A 22,535-nucleotide genomic window follows, 5' to 3' on the forward strand; every position below is an offset into this window, starting at 1 on the left:
ACTTGACCTTGACCCGCAAAGTAATCAATGACAATTCCTCAGTAGTTTGTTTATCTTGCTCTCATATCACATAATGAACGGATGGACATCATATAGGGTAGAACATCACAAGTGCCATTATTTTGCGTACTGATAATAAAGTCTTGTTTACCCTGTTGTCTTGTCACTGTATGCATAATGGACGGGACTCCGGACAAGAACATTAGGAGCGTGTTTTATTATGTATATCAACAACAAACACTTTCTTATCCTATTGTCTTCTCACTATATACATAACGGATGGAACTCCGCACCAGACAGGACATCAGAAGTGATGTTAACATATTAACCACACGATGGTAAAAAAATCCTCCAAACTGCTTCGTCACTGTCAATAGTTCATTAAGCAAGCCAGCAAACTGAATGGGTTGGCTACGTATAGTATATACCAACAATGGTATATATGCTTACACGTATTTGATGCTCGAATGAGGTCGCGCGTTCAAATCCGTCTTTAGCTAGTTCAGCTGCGGCTTTATGTCAGGAGTTTTTAGTGATTTTATTGGTTTTATTAGCCAAGAGCCATGGGCTGTATAGCCGGTGTCCTATGTCCGCCGTCATATAGTGATCAGAAACGTTTTTGAGTACATAGTCAAGCTCCATGCAATTAAATCAATTTACTAATAAATACATAAATCCCGTTTCCATGAGTCTCAATTTGAGCGAAAAGTGCCTTCACAAAATTATCGGGGTTTAGTGTGTGGTAATGATAAGGGAAAGTTACATCTTATCCTTTACTAGTCCTTGCATCAGCATTAAGGACTGTGTATATTTAGTCCCCGATTATTTATTTATTTAATTTATTCGATTGGTGTCGTTCTCGTGAATATTTCATTTATACGACTGCGGCCAAAATTACGATATTTACAAATATGGAGTTAGACGCAGACCCTCCCAAGTACGACCAAGGAGTGTTCAGGAACTCACAGCGACCGCTGGTGAGGGGCTTCTGGGGCAATATATTGTGCTGGCACGCTAACCACTAGGCCACGGATGCACTCTGACCCCAGTTAGGAAACCGGTTTACAAGGATGGAAAGAGAGAATATGTTCGAAAGGACAAGGAGCAGCTGAGAACTCCTATAAAATTAAATACAACTCAAAAATTATAGATAAATCATCTTATTATCAGATTAAAAGCATATGTGCACCAATTACTTCTAAAGCCGTTGCCATCACAGGCACATATTTTCCCAAGTATGAGCAAAATCAATGAGACGACAAAACAGGAAAGTATGTTCAATATATTAAAAAATGAATAATAGTAAAATGTACACAAAAAGTTAAATAAAAATCTGGTTGTCAAAAATTTCTCGTATTTTTGTAAAAAAAAAAGCAAACATAAACAATAATCCCATATATATGATTGTATGAAAATAAGTATGCATTCAAGTATACAACATGGTCTGCCATTTCGTTTATGGCGTTATAAAATAAATCATCTTATGAAAAGCATATAAAAATGACATACTGTAATTGACACCAAAGCACCATGTCGCAAATAAAAGTGTGTAAAAGTATAGGTTTTGGACAAGGTTAATGGCAATAGCTTTGTCAACAAGGGGACTATTCTTAGCTGCGCATGTACGATGCTGTTGAACATACTAGAATCAAGGTATAGTCTTACTGAGGCATTGGTCAGGCTTAACAGTTTCAGCATGCACCTCCCACAAGGCTTCATCATCATTGAAGGTCGTCTTCAGCATTTACACATTTTTGGGCAAATCTTTTAATGGCAAATGAGGTGCAAACACATGCTCGCTTTGCACACGTGCTCATGTCAGGAGGTGGAGATGGGGAAGAAGACCTTCGCCGTTTTCGGGAACTTTTACCCAGGTTCTCCACCATTTCTGTCCCTGTTGTTGTTGGACGATTAGGTCGCACTGTGGGAAGGGAAGTTTCGCCTAAGGGCAGTCTATATGTGGACTCGAGATGAAAATCCGTGTGTATATCATGACCGGCCTCCTTAGGGAAAAGAATAACCGAGATTAAAAGAGAATAACAGCACATGGCATATACTTAAATTAATTTTTTTATTCTCTTTAAAAATTATAAAACTTAGATTAAAGACTTAATCTGACATTGACATTTCAACGAACAGTCATATAACAATTTACAAATGATTCAGTGACTTGCAGGGTACAGTCTACACATTCACAAGCACGTTTAACCTTATACTGGCCCAGGGATCTATATAATAGCAGTGAGGTCGCGTGTTCGAATTCAGCTTTCGCTGCCATGGTTCGTCAGATACCTGACGAACGGCGATGGATCCCTCGTGATGGACTCTCTCCACACTAAATCGGATTGTCGAAACTGATTGAAAAATTCTTGAGTACAGAACTGAACTCCACTGAAATAAATAAGTACATACCTGTGCCTGGCCGATGAGATGTTCCCTGTATTTAGCCAGCCTCAGGCGAGGGTCCTGGCGACTCACACCAAGCCAGCGTTTTGTGGTTGTAGCGTAAGTCCATGTACCTACTCCGCACTCACGCTGAGTAAGCTTAGTCAGTTGTGCGTACTGGTTGTTCAAGCAGAACGACTGTAACAAACATGTAGTGGAGAAAATCATAAATTTGTAGGTTTTTTTAAGAACATTTTTGGGAAGTTAGCCCCAAGAGGGCAATTCCGCAATTAAAGGCAGTTGCGAGTTAAGTTAAAATTTGATAAAATTGTTTGCTTTTGGAAGTTTGGGACTTGAAATTGAGGACAAGACAATTCTTAAAAAAATTCGAACGGTCTTGAGTCGTGAACATTGCAATGCATGAAGGTTTTAAACTTTGGCCTGTATCAAAAATCGCAGAGTCAGATTAATGGAAATGGTATATCAACGTATTAGAATGTCTACATATTGAATATTATTATACCGAGTTTAACCTTTTCTATATCTGGGGTTTAACGTCGTACTTAACAATTTTTCAGTCATATGACGACGAGGGGTAAATATACAGTTTTATTTATTAATTTATTTATCTGATTGGTAGTTTACGCCATACTCAAGAATATTTATCTTCTACGACGGCGGCCAGCATTATGGTGGGTGGAAACCGGACAGAGCCCGGGGGAAACCCAGTGTTGTAAGTTTCAGTTTATGCATAAATAGGCGTACGAATGATACATGTAAAAGGCTTTGTGGGCTTACCCTGAATCTTTCAGTGTTATCTTGGGCATTTTCACAGTTATGGCCCTCGTCCCATGCGGGATGATCACGCTGCACTGAATGAAGGATCGGGGAGGCTTTGCTGTCTTTAACCAAGCCACTGTCCTGTACAAACGAGCCAAAATATAACAGATTCACAGTGTTCAGTGAATGTGTCTTAGATGCGTTCGGGTCCAATCGAACCCAATATCCATTTGGCAAAATTATCGAACCCCTCAAATTTACCCTGAAACACTTCCGACATGCAAAAAGACCTGAAAAGATTATTTAAGACGTATATATGTAATAAAATGCACGTCTACACTCACAACGGTCGGCTGGAAGGGTTGTAGGAATTTATCTTTGTGGTCCTCAGCGATTTCCGAGATCAAGCCATCGTGCCAGCTGATGTCGTTTTCACGTAGAGTTTGTCGTTCAGATGATGAGATTTCGCTAACATCACCCTCTCTTGTTGTCTGTAAAAGGACAACCATATAATTATATTTGAAGCTTTTTTGAAACTTAATTTCATTATGTCCAAGATTATGTCCACATTAATCGAGACCAAGTTCCAAATAACCATGCATGGATGAATAATAGCATAGCCTACTATAGGCATTCGTCGGAAAGGAATCTACCCATACAAAAACAAAGCCAACTCGTTTTTCCTTTAATTCTATACCCGTGGATCTATAGGCCTATAATACTAATATCGGCTATCCGTCTTACGGATTTCATGACTCCAAGAAACCTTATATTGTAGGCTGTATACCTATAGTTAAGCAATACAAATTCTGTCAGATGAGTTGGGTAAACAAATAGACTCTTTATACGTCATCTACTATAAACACTTACTAGTTCATCTGGATTGCAGCCCATATCATCCCAGCTGCTTTCGTCAAAGTGAATCCAGTTGTCGTAATCTGATGAGCTGTGCCAGTCGTTGTTTGGGGCCTTCTGAGAATCATTCTTCTCTAGAGAAAATCCACATGGGCTTTCTGATGCCATCTTTGTCTCATGTCCCATATGAAATGCTATGAAACGTGACGTAACAATCGACTTCGGATGGTAGCAACCTACGTAAGTTATGGTAACGTCACAGAGGATGACAAATCCAAAATGACATCATATGAAGTTCGACTGTCGTCATCATGGAACAGCCAACATGGGCCCGGCGAATGACCAGGGGCCGGTTGCACAAAAGCCATTTCTGACTGAAGTCAAAAATTCCAAACGGGTGTATAGGTTTTGGTACTGAAAGTTGAAATTTGGACACATTTGTCGTAAGATAATATTGATGACGTGGACAAAATTTTGATTTCTATGGCTGAAAAATAAGCTTTAAGATCTTATTTCACAATTTTGACAAGTCAGAAATGGCTTCGTGGAATCGACCCCAGGCCCATGGGGTTGCGAAGCAGCCACTTTAAAATTTTTATTTCTTATGTAACAGGGTCAAAATATTGCTTGACAACGTAAATTCTTGTAAAACGAATTTCAGCTAAAATAACAGAAATTAATATACCAAGTTTAATGATTGAAATTTTGACTTAAGTCTAAGATGTCTTCATGAAAGCGGAGCCAGATACCGGTGGACGTTTGAGGAATCTTTGGAAATCTTTACATCCGAGTTGGGTATTCAGTATGCATAATGACTGGGGCTAAGCTTTTATTTCTCCGTGGTATGTCGGGGATGAAAAGAATAGGAGTCTAGCCCACTGTACTATCCCCTGTACAAGCGCGGCATTTGACTCACAACATATATGCCACGGCAACTAAAAAACAGGTGTCTCCGACTGACGGTTTTCGTCGTTCTACTTACATGTTAACCACACGCCTATGACGGCGATCAGGTTTATGGGTGGAGGAAACTGGACAGTTAGTTGTTGGCCGAGCCGCCACACACGGCCAGGTATACCTAACAAGGTATACATAATAAACAACCTGACGTAAAGCTGCATCCGAGACCCCTAGGGAGCTTGATTCCGAAGGGCAGTGTACACCGCTCAGTCAGCAACAGCCATTGTAGGTTCAAAAATGGCCCTCTACTGTAATTCTTCAACCTTTTGTCATATTTGCAAGGTGTTTATTCAAGCATATTCTGAAGGCATTATTCTGTGTAGACTGATAACATTATACTTTTTGTGAAGCCCTGAAATAGGTCAATGAAACCAAAGTCTAAAAAATCAAAATGTTATAAATGTGAATAAATTGCAATGAATGTTACTGAAACTGAAAGAGGATTTTGGGCAATCACTTTTTTTACGATGGACAACTTATTAAGTCCTCGTCTTTTTAAACAGACTGTGGTTCGGATTAAGAATTTTTACCTTTTATTCGACACATGCTTAATTGTCAATGGTAACAAGTTTCTTTTAAGTGGGTATTGTCAAAAGCGAAAAGTGAACAGGTTTTGATGAAACGCAAAACTGATCGTTACATTCAATACAAATCACAGGCAATTATCTATATGAATAAATCCGTGACTAAGGTAAATGACAAAAGTTTTGTCCGAACACAGGTAATTTTACAGGAGGAAACATAACATCCTGAGAACAGCTCTCTACGATTAATGGAACTTTCAGAGTCAGGAAAAATAGGCAACTTGATCATTGGTATGTCATTTTCCGTATATAAAACACCATCATTCTGGAACTTCTGATGACCTTCCGTCTTAGGTTACGGCGACATACTGATCTTCAACAGATTGGAAAATGAGACAAACCTACACTCATTCCAAATCTTTGGACAATATTACAAGTCAAGATTAATAGCAAATGAGATAAAGTAATAAAATGCTGTATTGCAAAAGATCGAAACTAACCAAAAGAAACTTGAGATAAATACCTTCGATATATAAATACCTCAGACCTTTATTTGTAGGATTCTATGATCAATGTATTCTCCATATCTACAAAGTCTTCCCTACAGATATACATTATATGGAACAGACGCAATATAGGTCAAAGAGTATGTACATTCCCTAACAGAACACATTCCCACAGCAGTCATCCACCAATTGTAACCAGGTTTAACAAAGTGGCACCAATAGATATGGCTTCAGATGGACATTACAGGAGAACTGTCCTAAACAAACGGGAAAAACGAAATGCATATGATGAAGATATATATTAATTTATATACAAACGATCACAAGATCTTCAGGTTTTTGCTTCCACACCTTCAGTATTTTTCTGAATACCAATGGACAATCACTGAAACACTACTAAGTATAAAAAAAATCCAAATAAATAAAACAAAGTAATAAATAACATTTCTTTTTACTTCTACAGACAAGGTACATATCAAGAACTGGACGGAGCAGAAAAAATAGCACGATTCAAAATGATTTAGCCCAGCTGTAGCAGATCGTAGACGCCGAGTCACCTAAATATGTCATTAATCAGTTGTAGTTTCTAGTTCTTAAATGAATTATTTATAGGGATGTATCGGTTCTATCTGCTTTTCTTGTTTTTCTTTTGTCTGTTCCTTAAAGCGAGACATTCATGAGTTATTCGGTGTTCCTGTAGTGCCACTGATAAGTTTTATATAATACACAAGTAATGTAACTCTGAAAAACAATGACAAAAAGGCATTTCATTTTGCCATCATCAAAAGGGAGATAATGCCCAAACTATATGTGAAAATGAGTCACAATGAATGGATGCCTTTATTAGACTCAACATGTACTGTTACTGTTACATGTACTGTTACACAGGACAATGACAATATAACTCTCAGCAATATGGGCAAAATCATCCATCCAATAGAACGCATATTTAATCAGTGACCACATTACAGTGACCATCATATCCCTTGCTCGTAATATTTCTTCCCTTTAGACATAGCCATTACCATGTGTAGGTACAACGTAAGAAAGTAGATCAGGTGCTGCTGAAGACATAAAGAGTGATCTGAAAACCTCTACTCTACATGTTGCTACAGGTATATCACAGCAACTCGCAGAGGTCAGCAGACATTTTCTCAATACACTGTCATGGACTGTATTTGTGTGCTGAAGAAGAGCACAATTGCTCAATATATCAGTCAAGTCTTTGTCGTCGCGCAGGCTTTTGTTCTCTTTTTATATAAAATGTTTCAATAAAAACAGGGTTTGCAAAATTCTCCATCAACCATCTGTCTCTCATGCTGACAAATTAGACAGGATGTATTACAAGACACTCAGCCAAACCACGGACACGAATGAAAGAAGCTGAACAATGTGAAGAGGAGAAAAACAATTTCCTGTAATTCACTGCTTAATCAATACACTGGTGGTACTCTAGTTCAATAAGCGGTGGTATATCCCTGCTGAGTTTCTCTGTTCCGTCTCTCACAAAGAGCTTGGTAACGCATCAGTTCCTGAAAGAGTACATAATACGATCCACATTGCTATCATTTATGTTGCTTTGTTCAATCTATGGACAGACATCCCCTTTGCTAGTTGTAGTGTAAACCAGAGAAAAAAAATAACAGAAAAGTCTACATATTTTGCATTTTGATTTGTTGCCCAGAAATACAAACTACTAAATAAAATACCAAACTGCTCTCCTTCTTCATATTTTTATATAAACAATAGCATCAACCATATTTCACATTCACTTAATCCTTAAAAGACATAGCCACTGGTGACAATAAACTGCAAAGTTTTTTTACAAGACCATAAAATGTGAAATGGTTTGAAAGGCTTTGGGGACTTCCTGCAGCTTATGTTTGACTTCAGTCATAAGCTGAAAGCTCATTTTTGGAACCTAGCAGTTAGAAGCATGAAGACCAAACAAGAGATATGTTACCACAAAACCATTAAAACTGCAACTTACAATGTCAATAACTAAGCACTGCAATGAAATCTTATATAAGGGTTTTGTGGAACTGGGCCTGAAAATGGCTTCGTGGAATTGGGCCTGAAAATGGTTTTGTAGAATTGGACCCTAAAATGGGTTTGTGGAATTGGGCCTGAAAATGGCTTTGTGGAATTGGGCCTGAAAATGGCTTTGTGGAATTGGGCTTGAACATGGCTTTATGGAATTGGGCTTGAACATGGCTTTGTGGAATTGGGCTTGAAAATGGCTTTGTGGAATTGGGCCCTACAATGGTTTTGTGGAATTGGGCCTGAAAATGGCTTTGTGGAACTTGGCCTGAAACGGCTTTGTGGAATTGGCCATGAAAATGTCTTTGTGGAATTGGGCCTGAAAATGGCTTTGTGGAATTGGGCTTGAACGTGGCTTTGTGGAATTGGGCCCTAAAATGGCGTTGTGGAATTGGGCCTGAAAATGGCTTTGTGGAACTGGGCCTGAAAACAGCTTTTTGGAATTGGCCATGAAAATGGGTTTGTGGAATTGGGCCTGAAAATGGCTTCGTGGAATTGGGCCTGAAAATGGCTTTGTGGAATTGGCCATGAAAATGGGTTTGTGTAATTGGGCCCTAAAATGGCGTTGATCAATTGCGCCTGAAAATGGGTTTGTGGAATTGGCCACGAAAATGGGTTTGTGGAATTGGGCCCGGAAATTGCTTTGTGGACCTCATGAACATTAAAAAAAAGAAATGGTGGGAGGTATTGAACCCTGAACAAACGGTAAATACACACCTCATCCTTCTGAGCCCTGAGTGTATCAATGGCAGCTTCAGCATAGTGGGGGTCCTTGGCAGGGTCTTCTACAATTGCTGGATTGTTGATATTCTACAAACAAATGCCTTTATACATGTACATGTATTTCTTCCATTAAAACTTACAAGGTCTACAATTTTTCACTATCTGGCTGATCATAGAGGCCACCTCATCTTTTGGCCATAATAAGTATTACACAGCTTGGCAATAAAATAATTATATGACATATTCTTTCCACTTGAGATAAAAGTGTCCATATTTCCTGTTTCACAAGGGTGGTGAATATTCAATACACTAGGTTTAACATACTTCAAAAACAAACTATAAAGGGCACTAAGCTTAACAAAGTAACTCACATGTTGGTCAGTTTCAGGTTTAAATATCATGTTTAAATATTTGGTCATGATTAATGCTTATTTCTGGCAGCTGATGACCCCTAGTGACACCTAAGACCAATGCAAATACATGTATCCTGCCATGTTCCCCACCCCTAACTGCCTCCATGGATAACTTTCCACCTTCAGGGTCCAACATTTGGCTGCCTATTATGGAGAATCAAGTAGATATATACACACTGAGCTTTAAACTGACCTCCTGAGGGAAGTAACTGGTATAGGCATGTTTCCAGAGTTCCACTGGGGACCTGAAATACACCAGCAACAAACAAACATTGTCATTAAATACCTCGTTATGAACACTGTTTCCAACAGATTTATTTATTTATTCTGATTGATTGGATTGATGATTGATGAGTTCTGCCTGAAATTACCCAGCTCTTGACCAAAGAGCTTGCAAGTTAAAATAAATATACTTATTTCTTCATTAGGTGATTTTGCATGCGAACCTTTGGGAGCTGTATTTGAACACAAGATCCCATTGGTGAAGAGCTAATGGTCTACCCTAAAATCTTGAGTAATGAAGAATCAAATACTTCATTTACTACAATTGCCTATGACCTGTAAAGTTTCTCCCAAACACAAGAGATAGGGTTTTCAACTAAATTAGATGATTAATTGGCGTCAATAAATATATGGTTTGACAAGAAAACCCAAATTTCAACTTCAGCTTATGATAATCCAAAACAAAAATAACCTCTTGTTTTGTAAAAACACAGATGACACAGCGAAGAAATGATAGGAGATTAAAATGGAATGTCAATAGCATATGTGTGTATTACCTGGCACTGATTTTTCCAATATCTCCATCAGCTAGAGGTGGTGTACCTAATGTCAAACACATACAAAAACATGAAGGCTATACCAAATAGTCCAAAAACATTTTCAAAAGTATTGCAGAATTTAAATAAACTTGAGAATTTATTTTTTTATTTGATTGGAGTTTTATGATGTACTCAAGAATATACAACTTATATGACAGCTGCCAGCAAGATGATGGGAGGACACTGGGCATGACTATATAAAGGTTACTGGCAGACCATCCCGCAAAGGAGAGGAGAGGAAGTCAGTATGAGTTCACATGGATTGCATGGGTGAGACGCTCCTGGGTTGGTGAGGTTGAGAAAGAAGACAAAATAAAATTTCATGATTTAACTGATGTGTATAACACTCAAGAATTTTTCACTTTTATGAGGGCAGCCATGTTTTTGGATGAAGGAAACTGGACTGCCCTCTCAAAATCACCAAGCCTCGAAACATCACAGCTGACGTATAGAGTGAGCTGAAAAATTTTCATCACCAGTAACTTTTGTAGTGAACAGCTGGTGACAGTATGTATGTGTGCTTGGAGTTAATGTGGTGCTTAACAATTCAGATGGTAAGTGAGTCTAAATTCTAGGAGACATACCAATAAGCTGTAGCGAGTCCTGACCAGCAGGCACCAGAAGTGGCTTGTTATGATCTGTCTGAAGGGTTTTGCTGAAATAAAAACACAACTCATCCTAGAACCACACATCAAATCTTAAGGTTTATACCACTGATATTTTCTACATTTAAAACGTTTCTTTTGTGTCATTTGTAAGTAGCAGGTTTCAAATTCAGCACCTAAGTCTATCACACATCTCCATGTGAACAGCACTAATCTCATGGATTAGATAATCAGTTGAGAAGTAGGAGCAAATAGCAGTCCAAAAAAAAGTCACATGTTATTCTATGCAAAACTAAGCCAGAATTAAAAGTAGTGAGTCAAGGTGGGAGAGTTACCTGGCACTGGTCCCAAACAGGTGATGGCTGATGAGGGCACGTGATCGGGTGACCAGCTGTTCCTGTTTTACACTGAAACACTGACAGATAAGGGCACACTCTCAATACAGCTTATGTTGGGCAGACTAGACACCAGGCAGTACTTCTGTTAACTTGTTTTGGACAGCAATACGTTTGCACACAAAAAATTACACCCATTAAACATTGCCATACCCTCACTTACATGTACGCCAATGCATTAAAAATAGTGGACATAATTTGCACTAGTTTACACCATCTGTAGTGTCTCATTCGGGGTGACAAGTACCATGATCAAAGTCATCTTTGGTGGATGATTTTCATTACTGTGTTTACCTGTCCATGTTAAAAAGCCCAGATTTGACCCGCTATGATGCAAGGCGAGGGCGTCACAAAACAAAGGAATCTCACTCACCATACTGTTGTAACGTTCAAAGTCAACGTCCTGTATTGCCAATACAAGTGTTGGATTTGCAGCTTTAGCTGAGTTAAAAGACATGTTTCCCCCTGCAAAGTTGCCTTAATTATATATAACTGGAATAGTTGTATACAATATGCATCAATGCTAGTTTCTAGTGCTCTACAGATCTCATTAAAGGTGATGTCACCTTCAAAATTTCAGTAATGTGTCACTGTTGCGGATATCAGTATCACCTACCTGTAAGCTTGCCCCGTGGGTGTGAGCCATGAAGCGTAGAGCTTTACAGATCACTTTTCTCTTCTCTGATTCAAATTCCTAAAAAGGTAAAATGGCATGTCAGCATCTGCACAATGAACTACATATAACCACACAGATAACAGATTTTTCATTTAAATGTCACTACATGTACTATAACTGTTACTACATTTATGTTCATGTCTAAATGTGGTTTCAAATTAACCGCTTTCAAGCCTTTATGCGTGACAAATTTTCTTGCATGTAAAAGAGATGTATGTATCTCAAAACATATACATTTGCTAGAATGGCAAATTTATTATTAACTGACTAAGGTGTGAAACACCAATCAAATAAATAAATAAATTAACTATTATTAAATATTCCAGTTCTAGAAAAGTAAAGGGTGTTCAGGATTAGTGCACTGAAATGATTTATTTATTTAACTGATAAGTGTTTTAAGCTGAACTCTAGAAAAATACAGGCAAAACCTGGGGGAAACCCACGACCATCGGCAGGTTGCTCACAGACCTTCCCATGTACAGTATGAGGGGATGAGCACTGAAGTGACCACAAGTGCTTTTCATGATATATCAAACCAAAAGTAATGTGTTGAAATACACGGTTTTATACGAATGAAGTCTCTTGACAGACGAACACATCTGCGACACATTACTTTTCAGTGGTTTACTTAAAAGGGGTGCCTTTTCCTGCACCATTGTGACTCAGGTACAAGCTGAATTGAACACTGCTCTTCAATTTTTTACAAAAACTCTTACTGTATAGATAATAACTGAGATTCACAAAAGTGAAAGTTGTTATCTTCAACTTACCTGAAACATATCATACTTGCCTCCTACAATGACCAGTGGGATCAAGAATGGATCCATCAAGCTCTTGTCCTGCAACAGAATTAATCTGATGTTAAGTACATTATTCCTTGAAACTTCATCCACTCCAGACTATAAAGAGAGACTTTAGTAAAATATACAAAAACAAACACTTCACAAATATTAATGTTGAAACTGGTAAAACTTTGTAGGCCTACATGTGCTTCAGTGACTTATTTATTCAAGGGAAGAAAAAGCACTGCAACACTAATTATTCAGATCAAACTGAAAACTTTTCTTACAGGATTATCTGCCCCTAGTTTGTGCCAGCACTTTTGTTTTAAAACATCCTTGATATCTGGTTTTGTTGATTTCATCTCTTGGATCACAGCATCAATTCTAGCCTTGGCGGCTTTCAATAAACTCTCCAGTGTGAACCAAAGCTCATTAGGTTTAGACAAATCCAACATTATCACCAGCGTTGTGTGTCTGCAAATAAAGACAACATCATCATATACAATACACGAATCAGATTACTCACTTTCAATCATCAGGTCAAACACGATCAGATTTAGTGAAATCAGTGAATCAGTCATGGAGACTTTCTTTTCTGGGAGTTAAATATGGCAAACTGGTACTCTAACATACATGTGATCTTCAAAGCATTAAATGAGCTCAATTATAAATTATTATGATATCTGAAGATACAAATCCACTGCATTTCACCTCATAAAATTTCATCACAACAATTCAACAAGCACAACATTATGCTAATAATGAAACAGGGACATCATTCTGACATCATGGTAATTCTGAAAACATCATACACATACTGGCATTTATATATGTATTTTCACAGACACCGTTCACGGCGACCATAATGACAAAATAATTACAACCGGTAATGCGACGATTCTATGATACTCATTATTGACATAACAGAATACTTTAACCAAACCTTAATGATCCAAGAAAACATATCAGCTCTGAGTTTATAAGATTATCTGTCTTTGTGGACTGAACTGTTTCTCTACCCTTATGTGGACTGAGCTTTTTCTTTGAATTTAACATCAAATCAATTAAAATCGCATAAAGTACTATTTTAATAAGTCTGTGATTGGTAGTATTGTGTTATACGCATACTTGTAGAACATAATAAACGCTTGCTCTGAAATATTGACTAATTAATGCATGAGGTGTTAAATATTTTGTGTCATTATTGCTGGTATGCAAAAGTGTCCAGTATTTCAGACAAGAAAAGAACAAGTCTACATATGAACTGTTTTATGCGGAATAAGTGCCACATACAAGTACAACTTACAAGAGATTATCAGCATTCAGTGGGATATCCATTAGTTTAGTCAGCCACGTCCCACCTCCTAACTCCCAGATGTGACCTACATCTTTGGCCTGAAATTCAATGACATATAAAGACTGAAAATATTGAAACTACATTGCCTTTCTCATTTCACCTTCACTTACAAGGACGAAAATATTCTGTTTTATTTCTTGAACAAAAAAAAAAAAAAAAAAAGAAAGAATAATGACAATGGCATGTATTACATGTAATATATTGAATCAAAACATTAAGCTTTGTGTGTACATATTAAAAGTATAAAAGCAAGAAAATGTATCAATAAATGAAACTGACCAAACTGATGATATTATTTAATCAGCAGTTAGGGACAGGCTCATAGATCAGACATCTTCATTTACTTGTTTTCATCATTAAATGCTGTATTCTATAATTTATCACTCACATAAACTTTGGTTCATGTGTGCATATCAATGTTTAACATTTAAAATCATTATTAAATCTTCAATGGTTGGTCAAGTCTATGAGTATATTGTGATTTTGATGAGCAGTATTATACATTAAGCTCAATTAAAAATGTCTATAAATAATGTACATCTACTATAATGGCATCAGCAGCCAAAGCTAATGTCGCATGTAATATTATTGATGGCAATTAGTGCTGACCATGTACATGGAAAAAAAATATAATTACATCTAGGACTGTCTATGACAACACTAATTTGCTTCTACAACTACAACCATGACTACATAGAAAACTCACCGCATTCAAACCCTGTAGTCAAGTTTGCATGGTAACAAATAAAATACAACATGTTACCAACCTTCATTAAAGAAATGTATACCGTAAAGCCAACCTCTACCGACTTCTGGTAACATGCTCCTATCATTGCACAATGATAACATAAAGCCAATCTCTACGGACTTTTGGTAGCAAGCTCCTATCATTGCATAATGATACCGTAATGCCAATCTCTACAGACTTTCGGTAACAAGCTCCTATCATTGCACAATGATACCGTAATGCCAATCTCTACAGGCTTCTGGTAATACCCTCTCATAGTTGCACAATGATACCGTAATACCAATCTCTATAGGCTCCTGGTAACACCCTCCCATCATTGTATAATGATACCGTAATGCCAATCTCTACACACTTCTGGTGACACCCTCCCATTGTTGCATAATGATACCATAATGCCAATCTCTACAGGCTTCTGGTGACACCCTCCCATTGTTGTATAATGATACCGTAATGCCAATCTCTACAGACTTCTGGTAACACCTTCCCATCGTTGCACAATGATACCGTAATGCCAATCTCTACAGACTTTCGGTAACACGCTCCTATCATTGCATAATGATACTGTAATGCCAATCTCTACAGACTTCTGGTAACACGCTCCCGTCACTGCACAATGATACCGTCATGCCAATCTCAACAGACTTCTGGTAACACGCTCCTATCATTGCACAATGATACTGTAATGCCAACCTCTACAGACTTCTGGTAACATGCTCCTATCATTGCATAATGATACCGTAACGCCAATCTCTGCAGACTTTCGGTAACACGCTCCTATCATTACATGATGATACCATAATGCCTATTTCTAGGGACTGATATAGATAAAGCATGGATTTTATTTATCTATATATCTTTACGTGCACAGTATTGATCATACATTTTACTCACATGTGAAGTCACTCTCACCAAAGTTTGCAAATCCATATTCGAATGCAGTTTTTTAATACTTCTTTTGAAAAAGGCCTTGTCAATGTTCCAACATTATAATGTAACATGACTTATTACTGGTAATACTTGAAAAGTTATCAGAAACTGATTTACAAAGCTTGTGAATTTTGGCCCAGAGCTACAATAAACAAACTCAAGTAACTAAATAAAGTTATCTTAATATAACATACCAAACGAACCATACCACAAATGATATCTTACAATATTATGGCCTTTTGATCTCCTGCCAAATGTATACTCCAGGGCCACTGTTGGCTTGGGTGCCTCATCTCTGAAAGATATAGGGTGCAGACAGGTCACAACAAATTAATACATTTTAACATACAATATTTTGAAGTGAATGACTTAAATGACATAGACTGCTAACAGCAAACTGAAGTAAGCATAGAAGATGACATAGCAGATTTAATATACCAGTATTTGGGAAGGATTTACATGTACTTTCAGTTGTAAATCATAGAGAGACAAAACTTAATAAATGACTTCAAAGAATTACACGTACATGTAGCTATCATCCCACGTTATAACATTTCAAATAACATGAAATTCTAAGACTATACACACCTGTCCAAGAACCGAAGAATCAAAGAAGTTTTACCCTACAAACCAGAAACATGTAGCTGTAAAAACTTACCACGTTTTACCAAAATCTAAATTTATATTTTCTAAATTCAGTAAAATGGCAATCTGTTATCTAAGAACATATCATCTATACAGCCTTCTGAGCAAACGATAAATTATATAAAAAAAAAAAAAAAAAAATTCTGGTTCAATTTCAGTTCAACAACACTATTTGACCAAAGATATATTACTATGTGTTCATCTGCAACCTGTCAGCCTCAAAGCAGGTGTTGTATTATGGCCAAATATATCAAAGGTCATAACTCCACTGTAAAATCCAACATATTAACTTCATTTATTTTTTTATGCTGCACCCAAGAATATTACTTCACATGTATGACAGAAATTACATTTACAGGAGGCATCTGGAGGAAACCATGACACCTCACCAAGTATCTGACAAATTTCCTGATGCAGAGCCTCAGCTGGGCGACTCAGAGATGGATACAAGCCTGGTACCTTATTAGTTTAGATACTGTATTCTTCACTCAGGGAGGCCTAGGCTTAAAACAAGGAGTCATTGAGAGATTCCCACAGCTAAAAAAGTTTAAAATATGAAATGAGCAGTGTTTACACACTTACAGCATTCTTACTTCCCACAATAACCACAGACGAATCTTCTGATCCTGGACCTTCTCTTTCTGAGAAAAATAAATGATAGCAAAGCATAAAAAACATGCATTTATCAGTTAACAATGTGTTGATACTTTTAATGATATGAATGTATGAAAGATTAAAAATAATTTGACAACTACTCATTATTAAAAATACCCTTATTTTAAATCTGGCAGACCTTCCTACGTATGGCTGGTTGAATAAACATCTTGCAAACATGGAAAAAAGGTTGAAGAATTACAATAGCTGCATATCACCTCCAAATAAGAAGGTTTCCCATGAAGGTGTCTCAGTGTCTTTGAAACAATGCAATGCATGTATTCTGACAAAATTAGGGTCTAATTGCATCTGTCTAAATTATTGAACTAAAATAAGAGTACCTTTTTCATTGCTGTCCTGTACTGCAATATCCCACAAACTTTTCTCTCTGCTGCAAAATAAACGAACACATAGGACTATATAAGTACATGCAAGTGCATTTATTTTTTTCCAACATATTTTAAGTGCCAGTAGACAGTACGGCTGTCGTCGTATACACCATTTACAACGCGATTTCAGAACGTAGTAAGTTACATCGGGAATAAAAATAAACTAAGATCCATATCTAGTATCTATCCGTCGAGCAGACAACGAGATCTGAGGAAAGTTGATAGCTCAATAAAAATTTTTCTTCCTATGAACTTCTGCTCTTGTTTACAACTCACCTCTTCGACATATCCTCTCTATTCAGCTACGTTGCTTATTTTATAATAATACGATAATCAATTCATAAGCATTACTCGGTAAAATTTGAGAGCAAATTTTTGTTGTCATGCTGCCATGATACAAATATGTCGTTTCACCGCGCTGGACGATTTAGTCGTAATTTGATTGGCTGTGTAGGTGCAGTGCGTCAATATCAGCCAATAAGAGCCCTTTACGGTCAGAGGTGCAGACTATCTAGCTCAATAACTTCGCTTCCGGGTGAAACTTGACAGGTCATTTTTCTAGGAGGATGGAAGCTTTTCAGCAATATTTGATGTCAGAAGGCTACGACAAGCTCAGTTTGGCCCACACATTAAGCGAAATAGATTCTAAAAATGACCCAGAGGAAGAGCCGTTTAAATCAAAGTATAAAGCTCGAGAAATTCTGATTGAAATCAAAGACAAACTGAAAGAATTGTTGGAAGAACAGAACAAATCCGAACTGTATCGCGTGTTTTCTGCGGTTCTAGATTTGAAATTGGGCATTAATTATGTGGAGACAGAAGAAACTCATTCGGGAGAAGAGTCATTAAACAAGTGTATCGACGAACTGGAGAAATACAAATGTGGGAAAATGGGATGTAATGTTTTCCAGACTGCTCTAAATCACCTCGGCATTTTGAGTTGTGACCAGGGGGATTACCCTAAAGCTCTTGACCGTCTGGAGCAGGCAGAGCGTTTATACCACGAATTTAAGCGAGATGTGGGCGGCACACCGTGGGCAGTAGAGGAGTTTCTAAAACCTCCATCAGATGATAAAGAGTCGTTAGAGCCTACCAGGCATTCAAACTTTGAAAACACTTATACTTTGAGCTTGTATTATATGGCACAAATTTTTGCAAAAACTGGGAAAACTGAAAAATCTGCACTGTATTGTCAAGTGACACTTCAAAGACAGCTTGAGTATCAACAATATGATCCAGTTGATTGGGCTTTAAATGCTGCGACTCTGTCACAGTACTACATCACTGCCGAGGATTTCCCTAAGGCGCGTCACTGTCTAGCAAGCGCTAGCAGAATTTTCGAAGAAGTGAAAAGCCATGGTGAGGACGGTCAAGAGACCCTTGCCCAAAGAAAAGCAGACATAGATCGTTGTTGGATAAAATACGGCCTGAATCTTATGGAAGTTTCACGAGATAAACTTTACAAAGAAGTTGAAAATATGGATTTGGAAGACAAGGAGACGAAAAAATTGAATGGAAGTCACAACGAAGACAACCAGCAAAGTGAAGATGGAAGAGTAGGAGAGTCAAGCTCTCAAAGTGAAGAGTGTTCTGATGACATGAAGCATAAAATGTCCGCAAGATTTAATCTGGAGTTAACGTCTCTTGAAGATCAAATAACGTGTCAATACTTGCAAGTATTTTCTGATGCACGTGAGGTGTTCCTCATGGTACAAAAGTGGATTAGCTCAGCTAAGGAGTTTTATAGCTTGGACAACCACTGTTCGGACTATATTGAACTTGTCCAGGACCACAGTAGAGCTTTCAAACTCCTTGCGTTTTATGAAATGGATATGGACAGGCAATGCAAAATGCATAAGCGAAGAATCGACATGCTGACAGCAACGCTAAATGAGCTAAACCCGCAGTTCTATCTGCTAGTTTGCAGACAACTTATGTACGAAATTGCCGAAACATACAGCACTATGCTAGACTTGAAATTAGCCATTGTGGAAACAACGGGAGGTACACCAAATCCTCACATGGTCAAAAAAATGAACTCTTTAGCTCAGCAGAGTATCAGTCAGTACCAAGCCTACGTGGAATCTTTGAAAGGCGGCAAACCTGAGCTCCCAGACAAATTTGATGATATGGATGTACGTCCTGCTCTGGTGGCCATGTTTTGTATGGGTCGTCTTTATTCTAAGATCCTTACCCCTCAGCTGCCGGAAAGGATTGCAAACATGCAGAAAAGTCTGGACTGTTACAAGTTTCTTGTAGATTACTGCAAGAAAAATCCTGATGCGGAGGCCATAGTGAAAAGTGAAGTGAGCATCTGTGCGGAAATGGTTGAACTAATTCCACTTAAAATGGCACAGGCCCAGCTTAGTGGTGGAAGCTAACTTAATGCTGAAAAGTTCCAGGAGTTGATTTCACGAAGTGGAAACTTAGGCTGAAGTCAAAATTTTTGAAGTGCATGTAGTTGACCTAATGCTGACACAATTTTAATATTTCTTGCCCAAATTCTGAATGCATTATATTGAACTTCAGAAGACAGAAAGACAAAAATCGCTTTGTGGAATCAGGGAATTTCCAGGAATGTGCAATATGTGAACTTTTGACGAAGTAATGCAGTGGAGCTGAAACACTATTGTCAGCTTAAGTTCTGTGCTTTTTAAGCATGTCTCATTGGAATTTTCTTCATGGAAACTTGTGCTGTCTGTATAATTGTTTGTTAGAGCTTTGCATTGAAGTGAACAGTTGGCTTATTACATTGTGCTTGAAGTATTTATTAAAAATAGATTTGCTCAAGTATGTAGGTCTCATTCATAGGTCTTGCATATGTGGTCTCCAAGCAGCCCAACAGCCTGGGCATGGTTCTCCAATCATGCATGAATGATGATATATCTATTTTGTGAAGGTGAGATCTGGAAAACTTTCTGTAAAAGAAAATTCTCATACTTATTTCAGTGGTCTTTGGCTGTGACAAGCAGCTGTATTAAGTGATTACCAGTCGGCCAAGTCATCTGAAGCATAGATATCACAGCCAGCATCGGTAAACCATCTTTTCAACTTTGAACTTTAAATTGAGCAAGTCAACCCAACCTTTGCCATGTTTCAAATCTGATCTTCCACCACGTCCCAGCAAGCTACACGCTGGCTGACTTGAGGCCACAAAATTATTGAAGCCAATCATTTTGGTGGCCTAAAATGGTTAGAGCCTCCTGAAACCTGATATCAAATCCAGGTCGGGTCATACCAAAGATATTAAAAATGGCATTTGTTGCTACCTGGCTTGGGACTAAGCACTGAAAAGTTAGAGCAATGGAACAGGACTGGTTGGCCCAGTGTCAGTATAGTGTGACAGGGTGGAGTGTCATCTCTTGTATCTTTGACATGACACCTCAGTGTCTGCTTGGACTCACCCACCCACAAGAAGACACAGTATATGTGTACATATCTAATGACTTGTCGCATAAGAACGATGCCAAGCAAACATACAAATATTAAAGCCAGAAGTATACCAAAGCCCCTGCATGATTGTACATGTTTTGCATAGCAATGAAAGCAGTTGCTGTAGATTTTACTGGTAGGCCTACACATCATCAAACTGATCAGCAAGAAGACAATATCAACATGTAAACAGTATATATTACTGTATTTTTATTATGATCGCAAACATGACACGGACAGTATCATTTCTTTATTAATGGATGTTCAGCAAAACATAATGATTATGAATTCTATTCAGTAATACTGCCAAGACTTACCTGCAGTGTTTTCATATATACATGTTACTCATGTACTAGTTAGTATACAGCTACAAACCTAGACTATGCCCTCTTATATACACCTCTCTAAGTATGATACTTTTTGTATTTGTTAAATATTTAATTAGATTAATAATAAATTCAGAATAAAGAAGACTTATAGATTCAAGCATATGATGAGCCTTATACATGAAAAATAAGCCATCACTTGCATCCTTACACTTAAAAAAAAATGAAAGCAGTATTATACTAATTTGGCTTTCCATTACTATACAGTGCCTTGATGAGTATGTTCCCATGTATCTGTCACAGGCTATCAGTGGTCAGCTATCAGTGGTCAGCTATCACAATGTGCACCACTTCTACATGTAGGTCTACTTGCCTGATTCAATTTCCATGTCTAATGGATAAGACCTATACTGTTCAAAGTCCTGTTTATAGCTAACTCCACTTAGTCATAAATGATGTTTAAAACCTTACTCACGAATGTTCATGGAAGTGGGAAAAGCAAACCTTCAATTCACAGTCGAACTAGAGCTCTTTGGCCAAACAATTTCTATAAAAGAGAGAGAAAGGGTTTAAGTAGCACAAAACGCTCTCATCAGGGTCTCACCTGTCACCCATGTTATCTTTGCAACATACCTGAGGTAGGATTATGTCAATTTTTGGACAGAAAAGTCGATTGTGTAAATTTTGACCAGATCATGGCATTTTCAAATACAAATTTTAAATCTAAAAACACAGAATGCTGAAAACCTTTGAAACTTACGTTCTCGTAAGTCTTACATGTGAATAGGCCTCTAAAACTAACAAAGTAATGGACAGTCTCTGAATATTATCAATTTTGATTTTTGAAATCAAACATGACATAGATGGCTTTTAAGCATATTTGTCACAAACATGAAAGATTATTTTATAAATAACCACTGCAGATATATGGATACATGCATCACCATGTATGCACATATTTTAAATATTAAACTGAGATAAACTTACATGTAAATTTACATGTGTAAAATCACAAGACATTTTATTACATGAAAAAATAAAACCAACATTTTCATCCAAAAAAACTCCCCCTTTCAACAAAATACGAAAATATTTGATCTGATATGCAATTTTTAAATGGGGAAGAAAATCATTCAATACTTTTGTCAAAAACAATCTGTGAAATAAATTACATATGTAAAGTACATCACAGTCCAAACTGGGCAAAAACCATGCCCGATTATGGACAGTTTACACATGAAAATATGATCAACTTTTAACATGGGATTCAATGTCCTGGTAATATAAACATTTGCATATGAATGTTGCCATTAACCCTAAACTTAATATATACATCTGCAGTTAAGGAATGACAAAGACATCTTTCTCCCTATGGATTATGGAAAATGACCTCAAAGTTTGCCCATGACCAAGTTGTAGATTGTGTCTGATTGCATTAAGAGTTCCACTGATCTTAGAATGGTGATTTGAGGTTTGTTTGGAAATCGGAAGTTAGGATAATTTCTCATTGGAAAAGTGTAAATTTCAGCACCAAAAGTAATATTTTTTGACATCAATATGTTTCTAAAAATGTGCCTTGCTCAGCGAATTTT

The 22,535-nt window shown here is 37.4% G+C and overlaps 2 protein-coding genes across 3 annotated transcripts; one reads left to right on the plus strand and one right to left on the minus strand.

The window, feature by feature from the left end:
* Window positions 1-6,886: 6,886 nt before the first annotated feature.
* On the minus strand, window positions 6,887-17,597 carry LOC135466822 (cytoplasmic dynein 2 light intermediate chain 1-like). 2 transcript variants are annotated; one of them, XM_064744529.1, is made up of 15 exons: window positions 17,462-17,597; window positions 17,138-17,187; window positions 16,725-16,783; window positions 16,086-16,120; window positions 15,723-15,792; window positions 13,772-13,860; window positions 12,753-12,939; window positions 12,454-12,522; window positions 11,624-11,701; window positions 10,948-11,027; window positions 10,592-10,662; window positions 9,966-10,011; window positions 9,380-9,431; window positions 8,768-8,860; window positions 6,887-7,542 (listed from the first exon to the last, which is right to left on the minus strand). In XM_064744529.1, exons 1-15 carry the CDS (start codon window positions 17,470-17,472, stop codon window positions 7,468-7,470), a joined length of 1,065 nt encoding a protein of 354 aa, XP_064600599.1. In that variant the 5' UTR covers window positions 17,473-17,597; the 3' UTR covers window positions 6,887-7,467. The 2 variants fall into 2 exon arrangements, with proteins under 2 accessions (XP_064600599.1, XP_064600600.1); XM_064744530.1 differs by lacking the exon at window positions 16,086-16,120 and having other exon boundaries at window positions 17,462-17,549.
* A 134-nt stretch (window positions 17,598-17,731) lies between these two features.
* Window positions 17,732-19,935, plus strand: LOC135468566 (KIF-binding protein-like). The gene has a single exon (XM_064746896.1). It carries the CDS (start codon window positions 17,752-17,754, stop codon window positions 19,564-19,566), a length of 1,815 nt encoding a protein of 604 aa, XP_064602966.1. The 5' UTR covers window positions 17,732-17,751; the 3' UTR covers window positions 19,567-19,935.
* Window positions 19,936-22,535: the final 2,600 nt, after the last annotated feature.

Source organism: Liolophura sinensis, chromosome 6 (genome assembly GCF_032854445.1).
Source record: "Liolophura sinensis isolate JHLJ2023 chromosome 6, CUHK_Ljap_v2, whole genome shotgun sequence".
Lineage (NCBI taxonomy): Eukaryota > Metazoa > Mollusca > Polyplacophora > Chitonida > Chitonidae > Liolophura > Liolophura sinensis.

What these genes read in the sequence shown, in the direction of transcription:
- LOC135468566 (XM_064746896.1), top strand. Translation starts at nt 17,752, where the DNA reads ATGGAAGCTTTTCAGCAATATTTGATGTCAGAAGGCTACGACAAGCTC.
- LOC135466822 (XM_064744529.1), bottom strand. An exon ending in ATTCTTCGGTTCTTGGACAG is followed by an intron (nt 15,793 to 16,085) that starts GTGTGTATAGTC and finishes TATATCTTTCAG; the next exon opens with AGATGAGGCACCCAAGCCAA. An exon ending in ATTGGAAAAATCAGTGCCAG is followed by an intron (nt 9,432 to 9,965) that starts GTAATACACACA and finishes GGTGTATTTCAG; the next exon opens with GTCCCCAGTGGAACTCTGGA.